The sequence below is a fragment of the Orcinus orca genome, chromosome 16 (genome assembly GCF_937001465.1).
Source record: "Orcinus orca chromosome 16, mOrcOrc1.1, whole genome shotgun sequence".
Taxonomy (NCBI): Eukaryota; Metazoa; Chordata; class Mammalia; order Artiodactyla; family Delphinidae; genus Orcinus; species Orcinus orca.
Genome location: NC_064574.1, coordinates 80,057,325 through 80,083,601, shown reverse-complemented (window position 1 = coordinate 80,083,601; position 26,277 = coordinate 80,057,325). Strand labels below are relative to the sequence as shown.

General features: G+C 50.7%; 1 protein-coding gene across 6 annotated transcripts in view; it reads left to right on the top strand.

The window, feature by feature from the left end:
* CUX1 (cut like homeobox 1) overlaps window positions 1-26,277 on the top strand; it is a 373,427-nt gene that overhangs the window by 176,664 nt on the left and 170,486 nt on the right. For all 6 annotated transcript variants that reach the window (XM_049698866.1, XM_049698865.1, XM_049698864.1 and 3 more), the window contains exon 4: window positions 25,521-25,599. In XM_049698866.1, coding sequence (XP_049554823.1) covers window positions 25,521-25,599 — 79 coding nt within the window. The remainder of the gene's footprint in view (window positions 1-25,520; window positions 25,600-26,277) is intronic.

Below are 26,277 nucleotides of genomic sequence, written 5' to 3'. Positions count from 1 at the left end.
TTCTCCTTTTGTCTGTAAAATGTGTGAAGGCAGCCACTGTATGTTGTTCTGTTGGCCCTTGTGTTCCCAGCACCCGACGCAGCAAGTGAGAAGCAAAAAGTGTTTGGGCTCTCAAAGTGGTTATTGATAAATGATGGGACAGCCAGGTTCCCCCGGGGCCAGTTTTTAAAGCACTTTGCCTCTCTCCTTTCTTCAGGATCTGTTGCTGTTCGTAAGGTGAGAGGGACCCTGGAAGGTATGCCCGGGAAATACCTTTAGAAGAAACTAGTAAATAACGATTTGTTGTCCTTGATTGAAAGGTTTGGGATCATACAGTCATAATGGTTATTCATAATTGTTATAGCAAAGTCATCGAGTTTAACTCTTACACCCAGCGAGCTGATTGGCGAGGCAGAGGTGGGGAGGGTCAGTCCAATTTAAGGTTTATTTTAGTCCAGTAATCAGGCAGTCCCTTCAGTGAAGTGACAGTCACACTGTCTAGGAAAACGCTAAGTCTTCCAAATTGCCTCCCCCGCTCCTGGCTCCTCTCCCTGAGGAGGGTCCTCGTGCAGAGGTTGAGGGGTGAGGAGTCGGCTTAGGCCCCACTTCTCTTGGCTGTAGGGGAGCTGCGTATTTAACCCACGTGTCCTCAGGGAGGAAAATCCTCTTAAGAAATAACTTAGTTGCTTATATTAGAGGGGAAATAAAAGACTAAAAATCCATGAGCTTAGCATCCAGCTTAAAAAGTTATAAAAGCGTGATAGAATGAGCTCAAAGAAAAGAGGAGGAAGTAAATAAAAAGCGCATTAATAGTGTATAAACTAAACTGAATGAAAAAGAAAGAAAGACCCAGGAAAGAAAGAGCCCAAAAGCTGGTTCTTTGAAAAAACTACTACAGTAGACAAACCACCTTCCTAAATCAAGGGGAAAAAGGTAGGAAGGAAAACAGGGTAACTTCGCAGCTGCAGCAGAGATTAAAAAGATAGTAAGGGAATATTATAATCAATTTTAGGCCAATAAATGTTAAAACCTAGGCAAAATAGACAAATTTCTGGTATGCTGTGATGTACCAAAGCTGATTAAAGAAGAAGTAGAAAATCTGAATAGCCTTATAACTATTGCAGAAATATTTCCACAAGGTCTAGACAGTTTTATGGGAGAGTCCTATCAGTCATTCATGAAACAGATAGTTCTCTTCTTTTGCACTTTGGGAAAATTTCTTTTCCTTCAGAAAACAGAAAAAGAGAACACTTCCTAACTCATTTTATGAAGCTAATGTAACCTTCATACCAAAACCAGACAAGAACAGTATAAGAAAAGAAAATTAAAACCTGTCTTGTTTATGAATAGATATGCAGAAGTCTTTAAAAAAGTATCAATAAGTTGACTCCATCAAGCCCCATGTATCCCAAGAACGCTGTGTGGTTTAACAGAAAAAATAGTTAATGCAAGTTAGTAATAATCATTCTCAGATTAAAAAGGAAAAATCTCAAAAGTTACAGGAAAAGAATTTAGTAAATTTCAACATTCATTCACGATTAAAAAAAAAAAAATTACCAGCAAACCAGGAATAGAGGGGAAATTTGTTAACCTGGGAAAAGGCATTTATCAAAAACCTATATCAGTCGTCATATTCAGTGATGTTAAAAACATTCCCTATGAAATCAGGAACAAGACAAAAATGGCTACTGTTGCCACTTTTATTTAACATTGTACTGGAAGTCTTAGAAGACTAGTCTTCATGGAAGACTAGAAAAGGAAATAAAGTACAAGTATTAGAGCAGAAGAAATAAAACTGTCATTTTTCAGGTGAGCCTCAATTATGTAACAAGGTTACTAGATACAAGATCAATATAAAAAAGTAATTGCATATCTCTACATCAATAGCAAACTGAAAAAGGATACCACTGCAGATAGCAACAAAAAAATAAAGGATACCTAGAAGTAAATATGACAACACATAGGAACTCATTCTGGAGAAAAGTATAACATTCTTATTGAACAATATTAAAGAAGAGTTAAATGGAGAAAGTCAAGGTGTTCAAGGAAAGAAATTCCCACTACTGTATTATTAAAGACATCAGTTTTCCCCAAATTGATGATAGAGTGAGTCATTGTAGTTTCAATCAAAATTCTAACAGTATTTTTCATGAAACTTGAAAAGCTGATTCCAGAATTTATATGCAAGAGCAAATGGTCAATAATGACAAAGATAATAGTAAATAAGAATAAGACAGAGAATTTGCCCAACCAGATTATCAAAGCTACAGTAATTGGCACAGGGACAGATAAATACACCAGTGGGACGTAGTAAAGAAATCAGGAACTGACCTGTGCACATACAGAAGCCAAATATATTGCAAACGTGGCATTGCAGATCAGTGAGGAAAGCGTGGACTTTTCAATAAATGGTCTCCTGACCATGGGTTATCCTTAGGGAATTAAATGAAATTAGATCCCTACCTCACACCATATGCAAACGCAAATTACAGGTAAAGACTTAAGGTAAAACTTTCAACCTTCCAGAAGAAAATATAGAATATGATGACCTTAGGTTGGGTAGGATTTCTTAAACAGGAAACCATAAAGGAAGACATTGTTACATTCAACTACATTAAAATTTTAAAGTAATAGCTTTCTTTTTCTCATGGAAAGACAGCCTAAATGAAGTGAAAGGCCAGCCCAGTGCTGCTAGCTCAGTTTCACCTTTATGAACTAGGAAAGGGCGCCACCTCCCTCAAGACATTTTCCTTATCTGTTGGAAACTTATCATAATAAAGATTCAAACCTATCTGAACGTTTTTTCATAATAAAGATCAAATGCCCCTGATGTGAATGTTGCCCCCTTGGACCATACTGTGAACCCATCATACATGGGGTAGTTGCCACGCACATAGCCGACAAAGGATTAGTATTCAGGAATTTTTTTTTTTCACTTTTACCTATTAATAAGAAAAAAAACATACATCCCAATAGGAAAATGGGCAAAACCATGAACAGCGTTCTCAGAAGAGAAAATCAGAATGGTCAGTACACATGTGAAGAGATGCTCAACCGTATAATCAAGGAAACACAAATTAAAATAATCTAAACGCACCTTATGCGTATCTACCAGACTGACCAAAATTCAAAAGTCAAGATAAGTGAAGAAACGGGTGCAACCTTTTTGAAAACCTATCTGGCATCAGATTCTCCAGCTGAAGAAGTACGTATACTTTGACAGAGCATTTCCACTCCCAGACATACACCCTAAATGAGCTTACACATGGGCCCCAGGAAACAAGGTGAGGAATGTTTGCAAATGATAAACAAGTGGAAACAACCCGCTTTCCATCAGCAGTAGGAAGAATAAGTAAAGAATGATGTAGTCGTACGGTGGAATACAACACAGCAGGGGAAAGTGAATGAAATGCAAAATGGTGCAATACTGAGCTGATACTGTTTAAGATGCATTTGTATTGTTATATAATAGAACCATAACGAGAAGGTTAAACAGGAGATCCAGAACAGAGGTTGCCGCATATAGGCACAAAGGTGGTTTCAAAGGTCATGGGAATGTTGTCACTCACAGGTGTTCATTTTGTGATCTGTAATTTACGTACTCTTTTGTAAGTATGAACTACTTCTTTCCAAAAGAGAGAATCGTGCTTACAAGGCAGTAGCTACATAATTCTATTTTTGCATGTCAGAAGCTGAGTATTATTTTCTCCCATCTCTTTGCATTTTTCTTCTGTGATAAAGCACGTTTGTGAAGCTGTTCAAAATGGCATTTGTGGGACAGTTAGCAAGCGCTGTGTTCAGTGCTTCTCAGGCATGTGCTGCCCGGTCTTCGCCATCCCGGAAAGGAGCCGCTGCTTTGACCTTCCTGCCAGCGGATCTCCAAAGCTGTATCCATCTCTCCTGTTGGCTCCCACTGTGGGAGGACGTGCCCCTTCCTCAAACACTGGTTCCCCCACCACCCCGGGGCTTGGAGCCCAGCTCCTGCTTTCTCAGGAGCCACAGTCCTGCAGGGACCCCCTCCTGTGTCTTCAGTCTCTGCTAGTTCCTGGAGTGTTCTCAGCAGCATTCCTACAAGTGGAGGTAGGGAGGGAGACAGACTCCTTTCTCCCCCAGGCGCTCAGCCAAGCTTCTCCAGAGAGCCGTCCGTCCATCCTGTGCGTATACCCACCCCTGTCTGGCGTCCACCCCGCTCTTCCTTGACCCTTTAAGTCCTCAGCTCTCTTACCCCAGTGACAGTCAGCCCACCCGACCCTCTCGTGATAACCTCTTCTTTTGATATCCCGTGATGCTGTGCCCGCTGAGTTTTCTGTTCACTTCTCTGCCTATTGATTTTTAGTCTCCTTGGGCTGTTCCTCCTTTTCCCTTCAGACCTCTGAAGAACAGCCTTCTTTGCTGTATCATCTCTCAGGATCTGCCTGCGGAAAACTCAGCTTTCTCTCTCTAACTTGGTCTTCTCTTTGGAGTCCCAGCTCCTTCGAGAATGCCTGTGTGACACGACCTCGCCGTTTTCCGCAGGAAAGACTTCTTAACCCACAACCCACCTCCCCTTCTCTGGCTTCCGTGCCTGCTGAAGTTCCCTCCTCCTCCGACCTTCACCTTCTTGGGCATAACGCCCCAGGGGGCCTGGCCGCCTCAGGTGGAAATCCAGGCCTCCTCTCTCCCATGCCCCCACCCTCCTCCATCCCATCTCCAGAGTGCACCGTCGCCGTCTCCCACATGCTTGTCCAGTGCCGTGTCGTGTGTCACCGAGACCAGTGGTTCCCTAACTGGTCTCTGTTCCCCCTCTTACCCACCCTACCCCCTCCTCTCCTCTGTGCATCAGCAAGGATTGGGTCCTTCCTTGCTTCCAGGGCCTCTCCAGAGCCCTGGGCCTTCGGGGTGCCCTGGCCTGGCCGCTGCCTGCCTCCCAGCCCCAGCTGTTCCCCCAACCCCCCGACCAGCCCTCTCCTACTCACCTGTAGGGCTCGCCTCAGGTGTCACCCCTCACAGAGGTGTCCTCTGACGGTCAGTCCAAACTGAGGCCCCTTTATTTCTCTTGTAGCAAGTTGTTCCGTTCAGAGTGCCTTCCTCTGTGCATGTGAGCTTTCACGTCCGCCACTCTCTCTAGATTTTCCATCTGTGTTGACCTCCTCTCTATACCTAGACCTGGCCCCGTTGAGCATGCGGTAGGTGCCCGTTGGATGGGTGGGTAGAAGCAGCATCCTCGTTTCACAGATGAGGAGACTCAGCCCAGCAGGTAAGTAAGGCACCCATCGTCACGTGGGTGATAACGGCGGGCCTGGGCTGTCTGGCCTCCCAGACCGTGTTCTCCAGTGATGGTGCTTGGGGAGTGGGGAGGTGGCGCCCTCTGCCCCTCCATCCTCTCAGTCAGCTCCCTGGGCTTTGATAAGGACAGTTGATGTTCATTTAGCATAAAGCGCTTGGCAAACACAACTTAAGGCTTCCTCCCCTTCCAACCAGCCCCTCCTGTATCAGACCTGGTGCTGCATGCCTGGTCCCCGTAGACATAAATATCCATAACTGTGCAGATCCTGTGCCCCTTGGAGGAGTGGGGTGCGTGTTAACCGATGTCGCAGTGTCACCTGCTGACGTGGCCCACGGGAGGGACCAAGCCATCATTTGGAGCTTTCCTTTATACGGAAGGTCCACCGTATACATAGCGCCAGTGGTATTCAGAGCCTCAGTCTGGCCGTGTGAGACCCCACGTGGGCTCTGATGCTGAGTTTCACTCTCTCTGTTCATTTCTTCATTCAGTAAAACCCCCGAGAGCCGACTGTGTGCAGCTCTGGGCCAAATAGGAGCTGAGGGCGCAGCCGTGGATACAGTTGACAGGCGCCTGTGTCCTAGTGAAGGGACCCAGGAGTGATGTCAGATGGTGACAGTGCTGTGGGGGAAGTGACAGGAACGGAGAAGCGCAGGCTCCTCCAGAGACGGTCCTCATGGGAGGTGACGTTGGGGGAAGACCTGCGTGATGAGAAGGGCCAGCCAAGCACGGAGCTGGGAGTGTCGGGCAGAGCGGGGAGGTGCCAAGGCCCCGAGGAGGGACAGTGCTCGGGATGAGTGGGGACCGGAAAGGAGGCCCGCGTGCGGGGGTGGGGGGGCTGGGCCGAGGGAGCGAGGAAGCCAGGCCAGAGCCGCCAGCGTGCGGCGTGGTGGGCAGGGGTCTCACGGGCCACGAGATGGGAAACTGCCTTGAAAGCCTCTCGTCCAAAGACGTCTGAGTGCGGTGTAAAGCAAAGGACTCTGCACACCTGCAGGTCCGTCTGATAGATTTAATAAAAAAATAGACGAAATGGATTGAGTTGTGTAAATAGTCCATGAATTAGTTAAAAGTGACTGAGTTTCCAGGGTGCCCTGTGGCCTGGGTCTGTTGTCCTGTCACACATTTATGCGTTCAGATCTAAAGGCCACGGCTAAATAAAGCCAGGAGGTCCGAGTGCTTTACTCCCAAGGACAGTTCGCAGGGGGTTAGAGGCGCTGCGCGCCGGCCCAGGCGCTGCCGCTCCGTCTGCTGTGAACTCGGGCGGCTCCTGGGCCTCTTTCTGTCTGACTCTGCGCATCTGTAAAGCGAGTGGGTGAGTGAGGGAGTCGGCAGGGGGCCCCGTGGCTCTGAAGTCCCGTGTGGCTCAGTGGCCGGGTGCGTGGGTTGACCATCAGCGGAACGGAAGAGGGGACATTTTCCAGCAATCACATCTGTTCCTTGAAGGAGCGGCCGTTCAAGGTAGCGAGCTTCCCGTTACTGGGAGTGTTCAGACAAAGGCCGGGGGACCCCCTGTCAGGGATTTTCAGCTCCTACCCAGTCTTCAAGGCCCAACCCAAACTTTGGCGCCTCCCAGTCATCTCAGGGTACCCTCGCCGGAAACAAACCCTTCCCTCCTCATCTCTGGGGGGGCTTCGTTTGTATCTGTCTTGTGATTTTTGAGCCTGGAGACATTGCCTTTATTTTCTAGTTACTGGAACACAGTTTAACTAGCGCTATACTAAGCCTTATGCTTCTGAAATCTAGATGATAGGGACTGTGTGTGTTACACATGCACACACACGCGTACTTATGTCCCCATCATACCTGTACTCAGCAAGTACCACGTTAAGCGTTGTGGGCAGGCTGGTAGTCGAGAAAATTGGGCCAGACAGGTGGGTCCCAAAGCTGGTCCCCGGATAGCCCAGCCGGCTGCCTGAGAATCACCCACACGTTTCCAGAAATACAGCTCCCCGGGCTCCTCCCTCCAAGGTTCTGATTCAGCAGACTGGGGAGGGGACCTAAGAATCTGTCCTTTTGCAAAGTCCCCACTGATTCTCACGCGTGGCTGATTGTAGGACCCACGGGCTAGGCTCTCCCCAAGGGCAGTTCCTCTAGGTCAAGTTCTGGTTCTGAGCGCCTGCTCAAGCACCCTTGATCCGTGTGTCAGGAGCTCCGTGATTTCGCTTTAAAATGTATTTCCAGGCGTCATGTCCTTGGCTTCTGCTCCGGCCAGGCTGGTCTATTTACCGTCACCGAACATGCCTTGTGGTTTCCTGCCTCTGCCCTTTTCCTAAAGTCACGGCCTCCGTTATTATAACCTTTTGCTCTTCCTCACCTATAAAAATCATTTCCATCCTTTAAGACCGAGCTACAAGTCTGCCTCCTTCGTTCCTTTTGCAGACCATCTCAGCCTGCTGCTAACGTTTTCCTTTCAAGGGCCTGCATCTTCTCCCCGACTGTGTATCTCCCTCTTTGCCTGACCGAGCTGGTTGAGGGAGGTATTCACAGCTGAAGTTTCCTCCCTCTTACCTTCTCTTCGTCAGCAAAGACCCACCGAGTCCTGTGTTTGAGGCTTTGCACCAGGTTCCTAGTGACCCACAAGAAAAGTAAGGTGGCCTCCCCTCCCTGGGGCCCCAAAGGCATCTGCCAGTTTAAGCCCAGTGTCCCTCCCCCTTTTTTTTTAAATTTTTATTTTATATTGGAGTACAGTTGATTAACAGTGTTGTCTTAGGACTTCCCTGGTGGTGCAGTGGTTAGGAATCCACCTGCCAATGCAGGGGACATGGGTTTGAGCCCTGGTCTGGGAAGATCCCACATGCCACGGAGCAACTAAGCCCGCGCGCCACAACTACTGAAGCCCGCACGCCTAGAGCCCGTGCTCCGCGACAAGAGAAGCCACCACAATGAGAAGCCCATGCACCACAACGAAGAGTAGCCCCTGCTCACCACAACTAGAGAAAGCCTGCGCGTACCAACGAAGACCCAACGCAGCCAAAAATAAAATAGATAAAATTTATTCACAAAACAAAACAATGTTGTCTTAGTTTCAGATGTACAGCAAAGTGATTCAGTTATACATATACATGTATCTGTTCTTTTTCAAATTCTTTTCCCATTTAAGCTACTACAGAATATTGAGCAGAGTTCTCTGTGCTCTACAGTAGGTCCTTGTTGGTTATCTATTTTAAATATAGCAGTGTGTACATGTCAATCCCAAACTCTCAATCTGTCCTTCCCCCCCTGGTAACTGTAAGTTTGTTCTCTAAGTCTGTGAGTCTGTTTCTGTTTTGTAAATAAGTTCATTTGACAGGTGAGCACAGGGCGGGCCAGGCACCCTGAGGACACGGCAGGCTCTGGCTGGAGGTCAGGGGAGGCTGCCGTCCTGACCCATTTCCAGGGGAACTTCCTTCTCAGCCAACACGACCATCTTCAGACTCTTGGGCCTTTTTACGCGCCTGGTAGTCAGGGTGACTGTGGTGGCAGTGGTGACGGTCATGGCAGTGACGACGACCGTGTGTTTTAACTCTCTTCCTCCGAAACCCAGCGGCCTGGTGGCTGCAGCGTCTTCCTGTAGGCCCTCTCCATGATGGCTCAATTAGGGGAGCAGTAGGACTGTGGTTCAATATTCAGGCCAGCTTCCTAATTGAAAACACATTTTCTCCTGCAAAGCTGCAGCTGGTTTGGTTCTGCTCATGCAGAAAAGGATATAACCTTGCATAACATAGGAAATGAACGGTTGAGAGAGAAGCCAAATTCAATTTCAGTCAGATACGTTGAGGCTAAGCCCGTGATCTATGGAAGCCGGTGAGCGAGCCGAGCGCACGTGGAGTGGGTGCGCTCGGCAGCCCATTCATCACGGCCGCCCGCCCGGTGCTGCCTCCGCCGCCGCCGCCTGCGCCACCGCGCCCGCTGCGCCTGGGCCGTGGCTGGACCGCAGCCAAGCGCTCCAGAAGTTAACCTCTTAAAGACCTGGGGCTGCTTTCTGTTGAATAAATGTAATTTTGTGGTCAGAAAGAAATGCTTGTGATGGAGCCGGAGCTTTGAAAACAACAGCCCGCCAAAGCTATTACAAATTGCTCCGCGCCGGGGAAGCCAACAGCACACATGAAGATTCCGAGGGTACGGCAAATTGATTTCGGCCCAGAGCTCTGCAGCTCTTCAATGAAAGTCCTATTAAGCCATTGTATGTAATGAACAATCCAGAGCAAATCTAATATTTTCAGCAGATAATTATTTTTAACATCCTCTCGGTAACCGTCGGCAGAGTTCGTGGATGTTTACAGCGCACAGCCGCGCGGCAGGCCCTCCCCGGCCTTCCTTGCCTTCTCTGCCAGAGGACCCGCGTCAAGTGCCCTTGGACGTGGTGCTCCCTGAGGGTCCAACAGCAGACCCTGCTCCGGAACAAGGCCACGGAGGGCTCCGGGCTGCTCTCCCAGGGCCTGGCGCCCAGTAGTTGCCTGGGAAATGTTTGTTGAAATGAACTGAGTTGAAATGCAGAAAAGGGAGCTCAAAGAGCTCTAGAATAAATTAGTAAGAAGATACGCTGGCAAAGCTGACTCAGAACCTGAGGCTCTAGAGATCACAGGGTCACAGGTAATTAATTCGAGGCCCCACGTGACAGAGGGACTGGTGCCAGTGCCCAGAGGAGCCCCAGGACTTGCCCAATTGTACTTACATTCCCTGACAGCTCGGGAAAGAGGGTCTGTATCAGGGAACCCACACCGATGGAGCCACCAAAGTGATCTTGTAGCCAGCCGGGTGGGGGTCACTTCGGCAGGGGACACCACACGCTCCTGGACCGCTCCGCTGCTCTGTTTGTAGCCAAGCTGTGATCCTGGTCATGCTGAATTATGTCATTCTCCCAGACCATGAGCTTCTGGAGGACAGGGTCTACTCATTCATTCTTTCATTCAGTGAGTGTTTACTGAACATCTACTGTGTGCCAGACAAGACCCGAACTAGACCCTAGTATGTGGTTCTAGGTAATTAACTCAGATGCGGCTCTCATGGAGCTTAACAGTTGAGCAGGATCTGTATCCCCACGTGGCACAGTGCTTGGCACATAGTAGGCCCTCCGGAAACAATGGATGGATGGGGGTGGATGGAGGGATGGCTGGATGGAGGGATGGGCAGGCGTGTAGACGGGTGTGCGGGCAGGTGGGTGGATGGATGGATGGATGGGCGTGTAGATGGTTGGGTAGGGGCAGGTGGGTGGAGCAGGGTGAATGGCTGGATGGAGGGATGGGCAGGCGTGTAGACGGGTGTGCGGGCAGGTGGGTGGATGGATGGATGGATGGGCGTGTAGATGGTTGGGTAGGGGCAGGTGGATGGAGCAGGGTGAATGGCTGGCTGGATGGATGGATGGGCGTGTAGATGGTTGGGTAGGGGCAGGTGGATGGTTGGGTAGGGGCAGGTGGGTGGTTGGGTAGGGGCAGGTGGATGGATGGATGGATGGATGGGCGTGTAGATGGTTGGGTAGGGGCAGGTGGATGGTTGGGTAGGGGCAGGTGGATGGATGGATGGATGGATGGGTGTGTAGATGGTTGGGTAGGGGCAGGTGGATGGATGGATGGATGGGTGTGTAGATGGTTGGGTAGGGGCAGGTGGATGGATGGATGGATGGATGGGTGTGTAGATGGTTGGGTAGGGGCAGGTGGATGGTTGGGTAGGGGCAGGTGGATGGTTGGGTAGGGGCAGGTGGATGGATGGATGGATGGATGGGTGTGTAGATGGTTGGGTAGGGGCAGGTGGATGGATGGATGGATGGATGGGTGTGTAGATGGTTGGGTAGGGGCAGGTGGATGGATGGATGGATGGATGGGTGTGTAGATGGTTGGGTAGGGGCAGGTGGATGGTTGGGTAGGGGCAAGTGGGTGGATCAGGGTGAATGGCTGGCTGGATGCATAGATGGATGGATGGATGGATGGATGACGGGACAAGTAGATGGATGGGCAGGGAGGTGGATTGGTGGATGGATGAGGATGGATGGATGGCTGGTTGAAAGGATGGATAGATGGAGAGTTAACACCCCTCGTGTATAAATCAAAAGCAATCTCTATTGATTAAAAAATGGCTCAATTCTGTGTGTTTACATTCCCAACCCCATTCAGGAAATCATGTGATACCAGGAGGCAGTTGTGATATGAAGGTTAAAAGCACTGGACCTAGAGTTAGAAGGCCTAGGTTTGAGGCCTGACTTGCCAGTGACCTTGACCTTCACCAAGTCAGTTGATCTCTCTCAATGCCTGTTTCCTCATATAATAAATGTGAAGAATTGGGGGCAATAGATTCGAATGAGGATTAGAAGTAGTATTTGTCTGTGAGAGTAGACTGACTGTAATAGTTTTTTTCCTGGACTAAAATTATCCAGCTTGTAACATTTGGTCATATAATATTTATTTGAATACCGTGGAATTTAAATTATTAGGGTATTTTATTTTCTGCAGATCTCCCTCCCCTTGGAAAAACTCAATCTGGATGTTAATTAGGTTTTACTAATGCTCCATCAATTTAATGCAGTAATTCCTAAAATGACACCAGGACCAGATGGTCGAAAGAAGGACTGTGAACCCATGTGCGTGACTTGGAGCGGGGGAGCACGGGGACACCGATAATAGCCCAGGGAAGTTCTGTTGCTTGAACGTGGGTCATTCCACGTTCCACTTCTCCCAAATCTTCAGACTGTGCCCCTGCTCTCTTGGCCAGTAATTATTTGCATAGCATTTTGCTTCTACAAATCACCATCTCCATGATCTCACGAAGCCTTGCCCCCACCCCACCCTGTTCAGGGGACATTATCGCCACCCAGAGTGAGTGGGTGGGAGGGCAGTAGTGCGAGGAGTGGAGTGGGTTCCTGGGGGGAGGTCTGCACCCCCAGCTCCAGGCTCTCGGCTCTCCTCGCCTCTTGCCGCCTCCTGGTCCCGTTGTGGGATCTGTGGCTCCCTCGTGCCTGTGATCCTCAGGGAGCCCCTGCAGCTACTGGTTCAGATCCCACCCTGCCCCCTACTACCCTGGGGCCCTCAAGCCCCATTCATCTTCAGGCCTGAGACCACGGCTGTCTGGGGACTTGGGAGGGCAAGTGTGGGACGCAGGGCCAGGCATTGCCCCAGGGCAAACCTCTGAGTGAGTGTTCTCTTGAGAAGCAGCAGATGAGCATCACTGCCCTGGGAGCAGTCGTGCCCCGCGGGACACGCAGGGCTCAGAGGCCCAGCTGGGAGCACCTCCTGGCGTCCCCATCCGGGGCTGCACTGTGGGCTGACACCTCCAGGGGTGTGGCAGCCTACTCGGGGTACTGGACACACGCACTGCTCCTTCCTGCTCCCCCTGGCTTCTCTCCTGTGTGACCACCCGCTCCTCTGGCACCTCCTCTCCAGGGTGACAGCTTGGAGTAGCAGAGAAAACCAAACAGACACGTCCCAGATTTTGAGATTAGACAGATCTGGATGTGAGTCCTGACATCGCCTTTTACCAGGGTGACCTTGAATGAGTCATTTTAGCTTCTCCGTGTCTCCTCCTTAGAATGGAAAACCCACCCTGCAGAGCAGAGACGGTGAGTGTATGTGTATGTATTTAAAGATCATGGCGTAAAGCAGGGCTGGAAAAGTGGAAGTTCTAGGTATTGATCACAGAATCTTCCAGTTCCTTCGCCCTCTTAAATTCCCCCGGGAATCAGCCCCAGCTCTCGGGGCCTCTCACCGCACGCCTGCCCTGTCCCTGGTGAGGTTACCCTCTTTCCTGGGCTGTGCTGCCACCTGCCAAGGTCTCCTTGCCTCCTGGGGCGTGGCCTTCCGGTCCAGAGCAAGCTCCCGGTTGACAGCCTCTGGGACTCCGGTACCTTTCTGGATAAAGTTCCCACCCCCACCCCCACCCCCTGCTTAGCCCCCAGGCCCTCCCACTCCACCCCAACCCCCAGCTAGGCACCAGGCACAGCAGATCCTGCACTTCAAACAGGCCACTCTGTGTTTGCACAGACTCCCCTTGCCCCAAAGCCCTGCCCCTCCCACCACGAAGGAAGCTGACCTAAAGTGTGCAAAAAACACGAGATGCAGAACAGTATCTATAATATTCTACTGTGTGCGTGTGTGTGTGTTTTAAGGGAGACAAATGTGTGTATAAAGATGCTTGTAAACGCATAAAATATTTCTGGAAGGATACTCAAGTGAGTCTTTGCCTCCCAGCCAGGCAGCTGAGTGACGGGTGGACGTGGATGTGAAGGAGACCTACTTTTCACTGTATATTTATACTTTTGTTTTTGTCTCTCTTTTCTTTTTTGCAATTAAATGGGTTTTATTATATTCACACAGTTGTGCAGCCATCACCACAATCCAATTCCAGAGCATTTTCATCACCTCACAAAGAAAGCCCCTCCCCGTTAGCTGTCACTCCGCATTCACTCCAGCCCCAGCCCCGGCGACCACTGATCGCCACGCTCGACGTTTCATGTAGATGAAATCATGCCACGTGCGCTCTTTTGTGACTGGCTTCTTTCTCTTAGCGTGTTTTCAAGGTTCATCCAGGCTGTAGCATGTCTCAGTACTTAATTCCTTTTTATGGCTGAATAATACTCCACTGTGTGGATGTAACACATTTTGTTTATCCATTATCAGTTGATGGCCAGTTGGGCTTTTTCTGCCCTTTGGCTCTTTTGAGTAACGCTGCTAAGAACATTCATATACAAGTTTTTTCATAGATACACATTTTCATTTTGGGGGGGTATGTACCTAGGAATGGAATAGGTTTAACGTTTTGAGGAACTGCCAGGCTGCTTTCCAGTGTGTGTCATTCTACATTTCCATCATCAGTGTGTGAGGGTTCCAATTTCTCTACATCCTCTGTAATGCTTATTAACTGTCCTTTTTATTATAACCATCCTAGTGGGTGTGCAGTGGTATCTCACGGTGGTTTTAATTTACATTTCCCTAATGACTAGTGATATTGACTATCTTTTCATGTGCTTATTGGACATTTGTGTATCTTTGGAGAACTATGTATTCAGAACCTTTGTCCATTTTTAAATTCAGCTTGTCTTTTTATTGTTGAGTTCTAAGAAGTCTTTTTGTATTTGGATACTAATCCCTTATCAGGTATATGATTTGCAAAAAGTTTCTCCCATTCTGTGGATTGTCTTTTCATTTTCTTGATAGTGTCCTTTGAAGCGCAATAGTTTTAAATTTGGTAAAACCCAATTTATCCATTTTTCACTTGTCGTTTGTGCTTTTGGTGTCATAGCTAAGGTCATGAAGAATTACACCTGTGTTTCCCTTTTAGAGTTCTGTAGTTTTAGCTTTTACATTTTGGTCTTTGATTCATCTTGAGTTCATTTTTGTCTCCAGTGTGAGACTGGGGTCCACCTTTGTTCTTTTGCACATAGATAACCACATGTCCCACTATCATCTGTTCAAAGACTCTTCTTTCCCCACTGTTCTTTCTCCCTTGTCAAAAATCGGTTGGCCATAAGGTCAGGGTTTACTTCTTGACTCTCTACTCCGTTCCATTGTTCTGTACGTCTGTCCTTAAGCCAGTGCCACACAGTCTTGGTTAATGTAGCTTTGTAGTAAGTTTTGAGATTGGTGTAAGTCTTCCAACTTTGTTTCTCTTTTTCAAGATTGTTTTGGCTTTTCCACATGAACCTTAGGATTGGCTTGTCTTATTCTCAGTGAAGCCAGCTGGGATTTTGATAGGCATTGCCTTGTACCTGTGGACCAGTTTGGGACTTTTGCCATCTTAACAATATTAAGCCTTCCAATCCACGAACACTTCTTAATTTCACTTCCAGCTTGTTTTTGGCTAGTGTATATAGAAAGACAGCTGATTTTCGTATATTGATCTTGTCTTGTGCAACCTTGCTGAACACTATATATGTTTTTATACCTAAACTTTTTTTTTTTTTTTCTATACACATATCATCTGTTCACAAAATAGTGTTTTTAAAATCTCAGGTAGGCATTCGTCCTCTGGGAGGCCTCTCCACAGCCCTGCTGCGATTTGCCTATGGGGGGTAGGGGGGGCGGCACCCTCCACCCTGTGTCCTCTGGGGGCAGAAGTGGAGGCTGTGGCCCCGGGGGCTAGGCTAGCACACCTCCTGGCACGGTTTAGCCACTCCTTGAACGATTGTATCGACAGAGTGAAGGGATGCACAGACTAGTGAGTCACAGTCCTCCTCTGAAGCGCTGTGCTGTTTGCAGAGGTTTTCCTGCTGTGTTAAGCTGTGATCTGCCTTCCTGTAACCTCTACCTGTTGATTCTGTTTGTGCTCCAGTGGGAGAGAAGCCGGCTAATCCTTCTTCCCCACAACAGCCCTTCAGGTATATGTCGACAGCCAGGATGTCAGACGTACGTGAAAGGACGTGGTAAACTGTGAAGGAAGAATGGCATGCTTGCGGCTGTTGTATTGTCTTTACTCCTCCCTTGCTGTCGCCTCTGCCACAGGCCTTCTCTGTGGTCCTGCGTCCCCACTCACTCTTCGTGGCGCTCTGTTCTGGAATTCTCCAGGCTTCTTCTCTTAGGAGCTTTGGGGTTGGGGGCATAGTTAAGGAATATGCCGTCAGTTTATATAAGACGTGATTTTGTGTCATTACCCAGGTCTACACTGCACTGCCTTTACAACCAAAACTGTCCTCTGGGCTTTGTGCCCTCTGCTCTGAGCAGTGTAGGGATTTGCAACAAGTCCTGTTCAGTTCTCTGCGATGGGGAGTATCTCCAGCATGATTCTTCCTCCCTGCGCTCTGTGTGCGGGTTGGAAGTCATGAGGGAACGTGACCTTGAGAACCGAAGCTGGTGGTGGCAGCCGGGCTCCCACTCCCGTTTCCAGTCTCTCTTCTCTACACATCACTCCAGAGGTGGCCAGGGGGGCCGGAAGAGGGTCCCCTCCCCTCTGGCGTCCTCTCTCGTCTCCCCATAGAGCTCTCACGGCAGTAGCAGGACCGGTACTTGCCAAGCATTAAGTAGATGTGCACTTAGAGAAGAATTACTGGGCTCTCGGCTACTGCGATCTTCTTTCAGAAAATATGTTCCTCTCTTACGTGGCCGGGTTCAGTTAAAATTAGAACTCGGAAGCTGTGGCTGCGTCCGCTTCTGCTTTGGACAGGACCTTGGTCAGCCTCATGCCTTCTGGAATTCCACGTGGCTCTTCACATCATGTCTTGCTCTGGAAGGAATCCTGCAGCCAGACGTAGAGACAAAACTGTCCTCTCTTTTCCCTGCAGCTCTCGCTGCTCCTCACTGGCCCATCGTCCAGCATTGCACATCGATTTGAAAATTCCGTTAATGGTCTGTGTTTATTTCTACATCATTAGCTTGTAAGTTCCCAGGGTGTAGGCTTACGGATTGTTCCTGAATGTGCCATTGCTACCGTGGTATCTTAAATGTTGTTTAAGTGTCTCTGTCCTCCAAAACCTTAAGCATTTTGGCTTCCTGCTCAGTTTGAGGGGGGGATGGGCTGTGGTGTAGTGGGAAGAGTGCTGATTTGGATTTATTCAGGAAGGCAAAGATGTTTACTCACCTGCTGCAAGCTCCCGAGCATACAGACACTCACATTTTATTTCACAGCTCAGCAATTCACCAAACAGATGAAGAGACAGAGGCATAAATAGTTTAAGTGACCCGCCTCCAGATCCTCCAGTAACCAGCACCAGGGCTGGATTCAAACCCAAGTCTGCGTTCCTTCACAGCACGCATTCTTTCCCCCGGCCGTGCAGCCCCCAGCCTCAGCGCTGTGCTGGGGTGTCATCATATGGGGAGGAGGGGTTGCTTGGGGACCTGGTTCTGAGTGACTTGGTCAGTTTCTGCATCTGAGAAGTGGCGCTGCCAGCACAGCGGCCCCATCACCATTGCACAGCACAAGGGTTCTCCCCATCTTGCAGACAAACGGAGGCACCAAGAGGTTGACTTGGGTTGAGGTAGCGTACCTCTGTTAGTGCTGGAGCTGGGGCTCGGCCCTGCCCTTCTGGCGCCGTAGCCAGGTCCTGGCCCGGGTGCCTCTGCCCTGCCTGCCACCTGTGCGTGGCAAGGCTGGACGACGCCCTGAAAGGATGAGCCATTTCCATTTCAAAATACGCTGCACTGGGCAGACATCAAGACCCGTCATTCTGTTCGGTATCTTTTTGGTGATCCCTGGGCCCTTGCACCAAGTCCACGCCGTTGTCCGTCTGTGCTGCACAGCTGGTATGACAGGGCTCTCTGTGTGTGGCCGGGGCGGTGGGGGGTGGGTGTGTGGCCCAGCTGGACTGTGCCCGGTGTCCACAGCGCTCCGCTCAGGGTACCCAGTGAATAGCATCCCTTTCACCATGAGCTGGGTGAGCAACAGGCGTGGCCCCCAGACTCAGGCCACCCCCGGGGAGATGCTAGAGCCACCGGCCCGCAAGCAGAGCCTCTGCGCTAACAGCAGCCGCCGCAGGGCTCCGTCCCTCCCAAGAGCTGGGCCCACTTGCAGGCACTTTGCGCACGTTTCTTTAACACTTACAAAAAGCCCATGAGGAAGTCTAATTTTCTCCGTTTTAGAGACGACATTCCCTGGCTGGTTCCTCTCCACCCGCAAAGCCCCTACCTGCCCTCCCCTCCACTGACGCCGCCTCCCTAGGGTCCTCTAGTTCTGACAAGGGCAGTTGGCTCCCCTAAACCAGATCAGAGCTGGACTCTCATGACTCCCCTCTTCTTGGACTAAAGTGCGGTGGATAGCAACAGCCTTCTTGAAGCTCTCGAGGGTAGGAAACTGCCTTCTCCACCCTGAGCTTCCACAGTCATCGATGCTGCAGGAGTCACCAGTGAGTTTTGAGGAATCCCCTGGCCTGGGCAGCCTGGAATCTACCCTCGTTCATTCACAGACACGCCCCCAGGCGGTCTCCTGTGTTAGTCAGGACCTGGGTGCCGGGAATCGAGAGACGAAGGTGCCGCTGGCCTGGCCTGGGACGGACCACAGGGTGGTGGAAAGGAAGCTTCCAGATGGGAGGCATCGTCGCTCGGTGCGGGAAGTGGGCAGAGAGGAATTCACAACAAGCTCGGGTGGCACAAGAGCCAGGCGACCAGCAGTGTCTGGGGAAGTCGGGAGGACCCCCCAGAGGAGGTGTCACGTAGGCCAACCCATGAAGGGAGCACTGGGTCCCCTGTGCCTGGGGTGAAGAACGTTCCAGGTGGGTGGAGGACCTAGTGTATGAAGACCGGAGGGTTAAGGGGCAGGGCATTGGCGGGCGGGCGAGGCCTGGTGTGGAGAAGCACGGGCAGTGGTGGGATTTGGTGGGAGGTGAAGGTGGCAGCGTAAACAAGGGCCGTGTTGGGAAGGGATCTGGAAGCGCAGCCCAAGGAGTGTGGATTGTAGTTGGGGAGCCAGGAGAAGCCATTAGGGCAGGGCGGATGCGTGTTCCTTCTGGGCTCTGGGACGATGACCCAAGGCCACCATGGAGGACACCTCACGCTCCATGGCAAGGAGAGGCTGCCGTCAGGGAGATCCTCTGAGTACTGGTCTGCAGTGTCCAAACTGGAAGTCACGGAGTGGGGGCTTCAATTAAGGCTTTCCCTCCATCAAAGGAGAGAAAGAGACTTTAATTGTGAGATTGATTTCTAAGGCCGGGTGAGCAGGACTTCTTGACCGATCAGTGGTTGAGGCTGGAAGAGGAAGATCTACACGTCTGTCAGTATTACACTATTTGATCCTTTTCTCAGTTCTAAACAAAACATCTTCCAGTTAAAATTCAGGCTTGTAGGGCTTCCCTGGTGGCGCAGTGGTTGAGAGTCCACCTGCCGATGCAGGGGACATGGGTTCGTGCCCCGGTCCGGGAAGATCCCACATGCCGCGGAGCGGCTGGGCCTGTGAGCCATGGCCGCTGAGCCTGCACGTCCGGAGCCTGTGCTCCGCAGCGGGAGAGGCCACAACAGTGAGAGGCCCGCGTACTGCAAAGAAAAAAAAAATTCGGGCTTGTATTTGATCTCCCCACGTTTCCTTCCTCTGCAGAGAACTGGAGCCTCCTACTGAAAATTCGAGTAACAAACCCCAGAGCCTCAAACCCATTCATGTTCTGAGTTATAGGTGGGTGGGGGAGTTTCTGCAGGGAATGTCCTTTAAGACATAGGTAAGCCCCTGAAACGTTGCAGCGACCCTCTGGAAATGCTGTGTAAGAGGCGGTCTCAACAGGCTAATTCTTTTAAAAGTGGTGATTTCTTTCATACCAAAACTAATGCTTTGTGAATTCTCCTTTAACCCCCTGAAATTTTGATGCTTAATTTAGTTGTAATTGTGTGCTGTTTCTCCTCCTATATACAGCATAGGTCAGTAATTATCACCAACACTGAAAACCAGCTTGTGACTAGCTCTGCACTGTTGTCACATCTTCTGTCTCATTCGATTCTCTTAGGGTTCCTACGAGGCAGGTATTCTCATCAGTATCTTTTCCTAGACACATAGAAAATGAAATTCATAGAGGCATAGGGTATGTAGCTGGCCCAGTATTTATTCCAAACTGCATGATAGAGCCATGTCTTAAATCCATTGTCCTGATTTTAAATCCTGTGCCCTTTCCCCCTTGATCACATACCATCTTCACCCCTGCCCTGCCCCTGGCAAAGATAAACAGTCAGGCTTCACAGCAGACAAAGAGAAATCCTTTGGCCCTCACGATATTGGTCGTTTATTCCTTATTTTTACTTTGTGCTGTCATCTTAGAGACGTCATCACCTGTTAGGACTTGGAATAGGCCGCTCTGCTGGATCGCTCTGCAGTAACAAGCAGCCCTAGATCCCAGCGGCTAATGGCAACAAGAGACGATTTCTCATTCGTGCTACATGTGGGCTGTGGGTTGGCGGGATGGCTCTGGAACCGTGTGTTGTCTTTACTCAGAGATCCCAGGGGAAGAAGCGGCTCCTCTAAGGTCACGCTATTCTCACGGCAGAGAAAGAGAGCGCACCGGAGCTGAACCACACACACACCCTTAAATCTACGCTCAAAGTGTGCGGCACCACCACTTATATTCCACGTGGTCAAGTCTGCCACCCGTGGGCCGGGAAGCCCCCCACAGGTCACGTGGCAGTGGGCAGAGACGTGCAATGCCCCCACAGGGAGGGTGGACAGTGAGGAGGGCGGTGACTCGTACTGCACACAACGCCCCAAGCCCCACAGCACAGTTCTGCTGGCTCCCAGGTAGTCGGGTGCTCCCTCACCCCTTCTAAATCTCGGGGGTCTTGCAGTCGATTTCCATGAACTTGGCCTCTAACCCTGGCCTCTGACTTTTCATCCTGTTGGAAGCAAATATTGATTGAGATTCGGAATAAGATAACCTTTCTGTAGACCTTCCAAACTCCGCATTATAAAAGTGATGCTGTTGAAAGGGTAACTGTTGGATCCAGGAAACTCACGACAGAAGCACTGGGCCTCTCTGTAGAGTGGGGACACGGAGCTCCCTGCAGGAGGCTGGCCAGGGCTCGCCAGGCATGCGCGGTGGGGAAGGAGGCCTCCCGTGCGCTGGCTTCAGCCAAGCTGCCGTCATCATAGGAAGACGTGAAACACGCGCCGAAAATCAAAGAACTCTACGTGTTGAGCATTTTCATAAAGACTTAACACTGCATCCCTTAACCATTCGATCACTTCTGCAGGTAAAACAGTTGACCAATTTAGGTAAATTTTCATTCACACAACAAAGATGTATTAAACACCTACTACGTACTGGTCGTCGGAAGGAAAGCCTAGGGTGGGCTCTCAAGGAATCTAAGATCTCCCAACGGAGCCTTGTCTGCAGTCCTGGACCTTCCGGGCAATCCCATATGGTGACGGGAGTGGCCGGCAGCCCAGAGATGGATCAACTGAGCCTGGAGGATCAGAGGAACATTCCAAGGAGGTGCCTTCCAGGCTGCGGGGAAATCGCTCTGCTCTCGTGTATTCAGGGAACAGGGAGTAGCCGGGCGTGGCTGAAGTGTGAGGCGTGGCAGGAGGTGAGGTCGATCCCCGGAGCAGAACAGGTTTTACCCAGGGCCTGAGCGCCATCAGAGCTTCTGCAGATCTGTCCCAGCTCCGCCGCCAGCAGCCCCTCTGTCCTTTGCCGCCCCTCACAGTGGCCTTGCGGGTCTGGGGATGGTAGAAGGGATCTCTCCCTCGGGTTATCTTTGCACATTAAGCAGCCAGAATGTTCTAACCTAGGATCCGACTTTCAACCATCTGTGCCTAAGACCTCACCCCAAACCTCTTCTCATTCACCAACCTCTCCCCCCATGTGAGGGGGTGCCGTGCCGAGTCCTGGCTCCAAGGTGGGCGCAGAGGGCGTGAGGATGAAGATGACCCCATCTCTTTCCTCCCTCACTGAAGGATAAGGAGGACAGACAGGGCTCTACTTCCCTGCGCCAGGCACTCAGCGCTTCACCTGCCCAGCCCCGGACCATGCAAGGCCGGCCAGCCTGGCCCCAGGGGAACCCGGCACACGCATCCTGGGGCCAGTGAGACCTGCACTGGCTCTGGAAGCATGGCTAGGCCTTCTAGGGAAGGCCCACCCCAGCAAAGGTGGGGCTGGGAAGGGGAGAGGACAGACCAAAACTCAGAGCCCGAGGCCTGTTCTTGGGCAAGGGCAGAGGCCGTGGGGGGAGTCAAAGAGTGAGCGAGCAGAGAGCCTCAGAATCACCAGAATCAACAACTTCTTCCGGGCTTGGAAACCTTAGAAGGAGGCTTGGGAGACCTCACGAGGAGCAACTCACCCACGTGTGGGGTTCTCGCCAGCTCTCTTAAGAAACCTCAGTCCAGTCGCCTAATGAGTTAAACTCAGCAACCTGGCCTTGTTCTCTCAGGACTGGGTCGAATGTTCCTGCGTCTGTGGAAAGGGGACGGGAGGACGACGCAGATTCATGGTTCCCGTACTAATTTGCTAGAGCCGCCGTAACCAAGTACCGCACACTGAGCAGCTCAAACAGCAGATGTTTGCTTCTCACAGTCTGGAGACCAGAAGGCCAGGGTCAAGGCGTCGGCAGGGCTGGTTCCTTCCGAGGAGTGTGAGGGGCTTAGAGGCCCCTCCAGGCCCCCCCCCCCCCGGCTTCTGAAGGTTTGCTGGCCATCTCTGGCCTTCCGAGGAGTGTGAGGGGCTTAGAGGCCCCTCCAGGCCCCCCCCCCGGCTTCTGAAGGTTTGCTGGCCATCCCTGGCGTTCCTTGGTTTGTAGGTGCGTCACCCCAATCGCCGCCTTCACGTTCACGTGGGCTTCTCCTGTGTGCGTGACTGTCTCTGTGTCCAGATCTCCCCTTTTTAGAAGGACAGGTCCTGTTGGATTAGGGCTCCCCTTAAGGACCTCATCTTAACCTGGTCATCTGCCAAGACCCCATTTCCAAATAAAGCCACGTTCGCAGGTACTGAGGGTTAGAACCTTCGGGGCAGGGCACAGTGCAATCTGCAACGGTCCCAAGTGTGTGTGTAGACTGCCGATCCCACTTCCCCCCTCGACAGCCCATAAGGGAGAGAGAAGACAGTGTTCAGGATCCTTCCAGATCCCCTCCTCTGCCCACTCTAGAGGCAGCCGCCTTTGTGGGCTCAGAACCCCTAGGGAGCAGGGGGCCCTCCCTAGGCAGATCCGGAGCCGAGCAGAGAACCCTCTGGGTGTTGAGAGGCGCAGAGAGCCGCCAGGGCCTCTGTCTTGCTTCCTGGGCAGACTGCTGCCCGTGGCACCTCTCTTAGGAGGTGGCAGAAAGGCCCGGAGCGCAGGGAAAGCTCCGGACGTCTGGAAAGGCAACTCCAAATACCCAGTTTTACTCGCAACATCTATGTAGGTGGTGGTTAGGTACAGCTGAAATAATGCTATTAAGACATTTCCCAAATTTTGTAATAGACATTTGGAAAGACTTTATATGTTCATGAAAGCACAGTACAAAATTTTCCATATGGTTTGATTTCAAATATACACGCAGACACTTGTGACAGCTTTATTGAGATGTAACTCACATACCATGTAATTCACCCATTTGAACTCAGCAGTTCATTGACTTTTACTACAGTCCCGATCAATTGTAGAGCTTTTCATCACCCCAGAAAGAAACCCACACCCCTTAGCCGTCATCCTCCCAGTCCCCAACTCTAGACAACCACTAATCTACCGTCTCTATAGTTTGCCTACACGCCTACATTTCATTCAGAATTAAAGGGAACTAGAGACAGAAGCATGACTTCCACTGGTGAATGGCAGGATTATGGTATTAATTTTCTCTTTATTTTTTGATATATTTCTAATTGTACAATGAGCATGGACTGCTAAGAATCAGAGGGGAAGAGAAAAAAACATTTTAAAAATAGAGAGCCATCTTATCGTTTTTAAGTAGTCCTTGTGGATTTTTCAGAAAACATGCCTAAATCACAAGCTTATTTTATCGGGGGGTGGGGGGACGTGGCAGAGTTCTCAGCGACTGACTTCAAGTAGGAACTTTCCAGCACAACTTGGTAGAAGTTGGAAATGCATGCATTGCCCTTTTTTGCTCTGTATTGGATTTCCTGAGACCTGCCCTGCTCCCCTTCCCACAGCCTTTGTGTCCCCCTCCCCAGGGTCTTCCCATCCTTAATCAGGTGACCTCTCTCAGCCCTTAACAAATTGTTGGTTGGCTCAGGTGAGAGGCCCTGTAATTACGCCACTTCCTTTTGCCTCTTTAATAACGTTGGAGACAGAGTATAATTCCGTGAGGGGACAGAGGAATATATAATTTAGTGTCCTTTTCCTGAGCCAATGTCAACTCCGTGCATGTGGCATCTTGCACGCTTCAGGGGTAAAAAGTGATCTGTTGTCTCAGCACGCATGTTATGGGAGCAAAATACATACTGAGTCCATCCAACCACAGAAGCCTCTTTGGATGTGTGTCCAGCTTGCTCGGGACGCGTCACCTTTCTTTGACGAAGAGACTTTTCACTGGAGGGAAACCAGCTCAGCTGGGTTTGTTTATGAGACACACTGATCCTGGCCACCGTCACAGGAACTGGCCGTTGCCGAAGCTAGAAACCTGGGCACCGTCCTTAACTCACCTGGACCCTCCATGTCGCACATCAGCTCAGCTGGACCTAATCTCTCTGCTTGGCCTCCTTCCCTCAGTCCCCAGCGCCACTGCCCTGCACATTCTCACCAGGGCAGCGGCAACAACCTAGGAATGGTCACCTCCTTCCTGGCCCCTCCTGTCCTCCTTCCACTCTGACTCCGGCCCAGACGGTGAAGGTCATCCTCCCCCACCTGCACCGACTCCCTCACCTGTCCAGTCTCACACCCATGTATCCATGTCCACCCCCCCTCCCCCGAGCAGCCCCACATTCCCTGGGGTTACAGCCCGATCCACAGTTCTTAATCTGGATTCTATGAACAGAACACACGTGGACACGTGAGTGTCCTAGAGTGTGTAACCCTGTGTGTGTGTGTTTCTAGGAGAGGGTCCTCAGCTTTCATAAAATTCTTTTTTTTTTTAATTTATTTTACTTTAATTTTTGGCTGCTTTGGGTCTCCGTTGCTGCACGCGGGCTTTCTCTAGTTGCGGTTTGTGGGGGCCACTGTTTGCTGCGGTGCGAGGGCTTCTCCTTGCAGTGGCTTCTCTTGTTGTGCAGCATGGGCTGTAGGCACGCGGGCTTCAGTAGTTGTGCCACGTGGGCTCAGTAGTTGCGGCACACGGGCTTAGTTCCTCCGCGGCATGTGGGATCTTCCCGAACCAGGGCTCGAACCCGTGTCCCCTGCATTGGCAGGCGGATTCTTAACCACTGTGCCACCAGGGAAGCCCCGGCTTTCATAAAATTCTTAAAGAGGACCTAAGGACCCCCAGTTTCAGAACTTTGGTGTTTGAATGTGTTCCTCCCCTTTCGTGTCGCCTCTTCACCAGGTGCGCTGCTCTTGAGGACTCTGCTCAAATGTCACCTGCTTTCTTGCTTGACGTCCCCTTCTCGGTGTCCCCACGGCTCTGCTTACCGAGCACTTTCCCAGCTGGGATTCCACTAGTCATTCACATCACCTGTTCCCCTGCTAGACGCCGAGCCCCTGGGGCTGAGCGCTGTCCCTCTGTGTCCCGCCTCCGGCACAGCGTCTGGCATGTGGTCAGCTCGTAGTCTACACTGGTGGAAGAAGGAAAGAGACCACATTCTCCGTGGAGAGTCTCCACTCTGTCAAGCCATGGGACCGCTCCTGCCTCGCTCCCCCTCACGGGGGGGCCCGCGTGGGTTGCCTCCCTCTCGCATGTTTGCAGGCGTTTAAGAGGTTGAAGGCCCAGCTGTCCGGCATTTACATGGAGCAGTCAGACTTGCATTTGATGTGTGATGATTTTTAAATTACCTCTTGACAAATTTTGAGCTCTTTGTTTTTCTTTTCTTTCTCCCATTCCTTTTCAGATTGATGCACTGAGTAAAAGAAGCAAAGAAGCTGAGGCAGCCTTCTTGAATGTCTACAAGAGATTGATTGATGTTCCAGGTAAGCCCAGCGCTTGTAGCCCACCTGTGGGCATTGTGTCTGGTGAGTCAGTGGGCTTCTGGCTGATTCTTCCCAGCCTCCCTAAGGCAACTTCCCCAGGAAACTGGGGAGTTCTGGGAATATGAATTCTCCAAAACCCAGACTTGGGATGAGTATGGAAATCAGATGCGTATTTGCTGAAGTAATAGAGTTGCCTCCAGTGGATGCCTTTGGAACTGCAGAAACTCAGACCTGCGGGGCTACCTTTAGCTTTGGTTTAAAATGCTGCACGATTCACAGAGAAGGAGAACCCGTGTGCGCGCTATGCAGACGTCCTGGATAGTCACGATTCTGGGCTGACGAATCCCACGTTCAGGAACGGCCCTGATAGGGCACCTGGAATGCCTGGCTCCCCTGCCAGGTCATCCAGGGAATCAGTGGCCTCTGGCCAAGTCTTTCACTTAATATCCAAGAGCAAGCGGTAGCCCATCTAACTATGGTATATGTGGGTTGTTTTTTCTTTTGAAGGAACTAAAGAGTTAAAATTTTAATAATGCTTGCTACGCATTCCGAGAGAGAATGGCTCCCCATTCCTTATTCTAGAAAAGTGAGGCGGAATATAGAGCACCCACGGGTCCCATTGACCCTCTGTTCTCGGCGGTCCACTCACCCAATCCGTGGGGAGGTGATGGACACGAT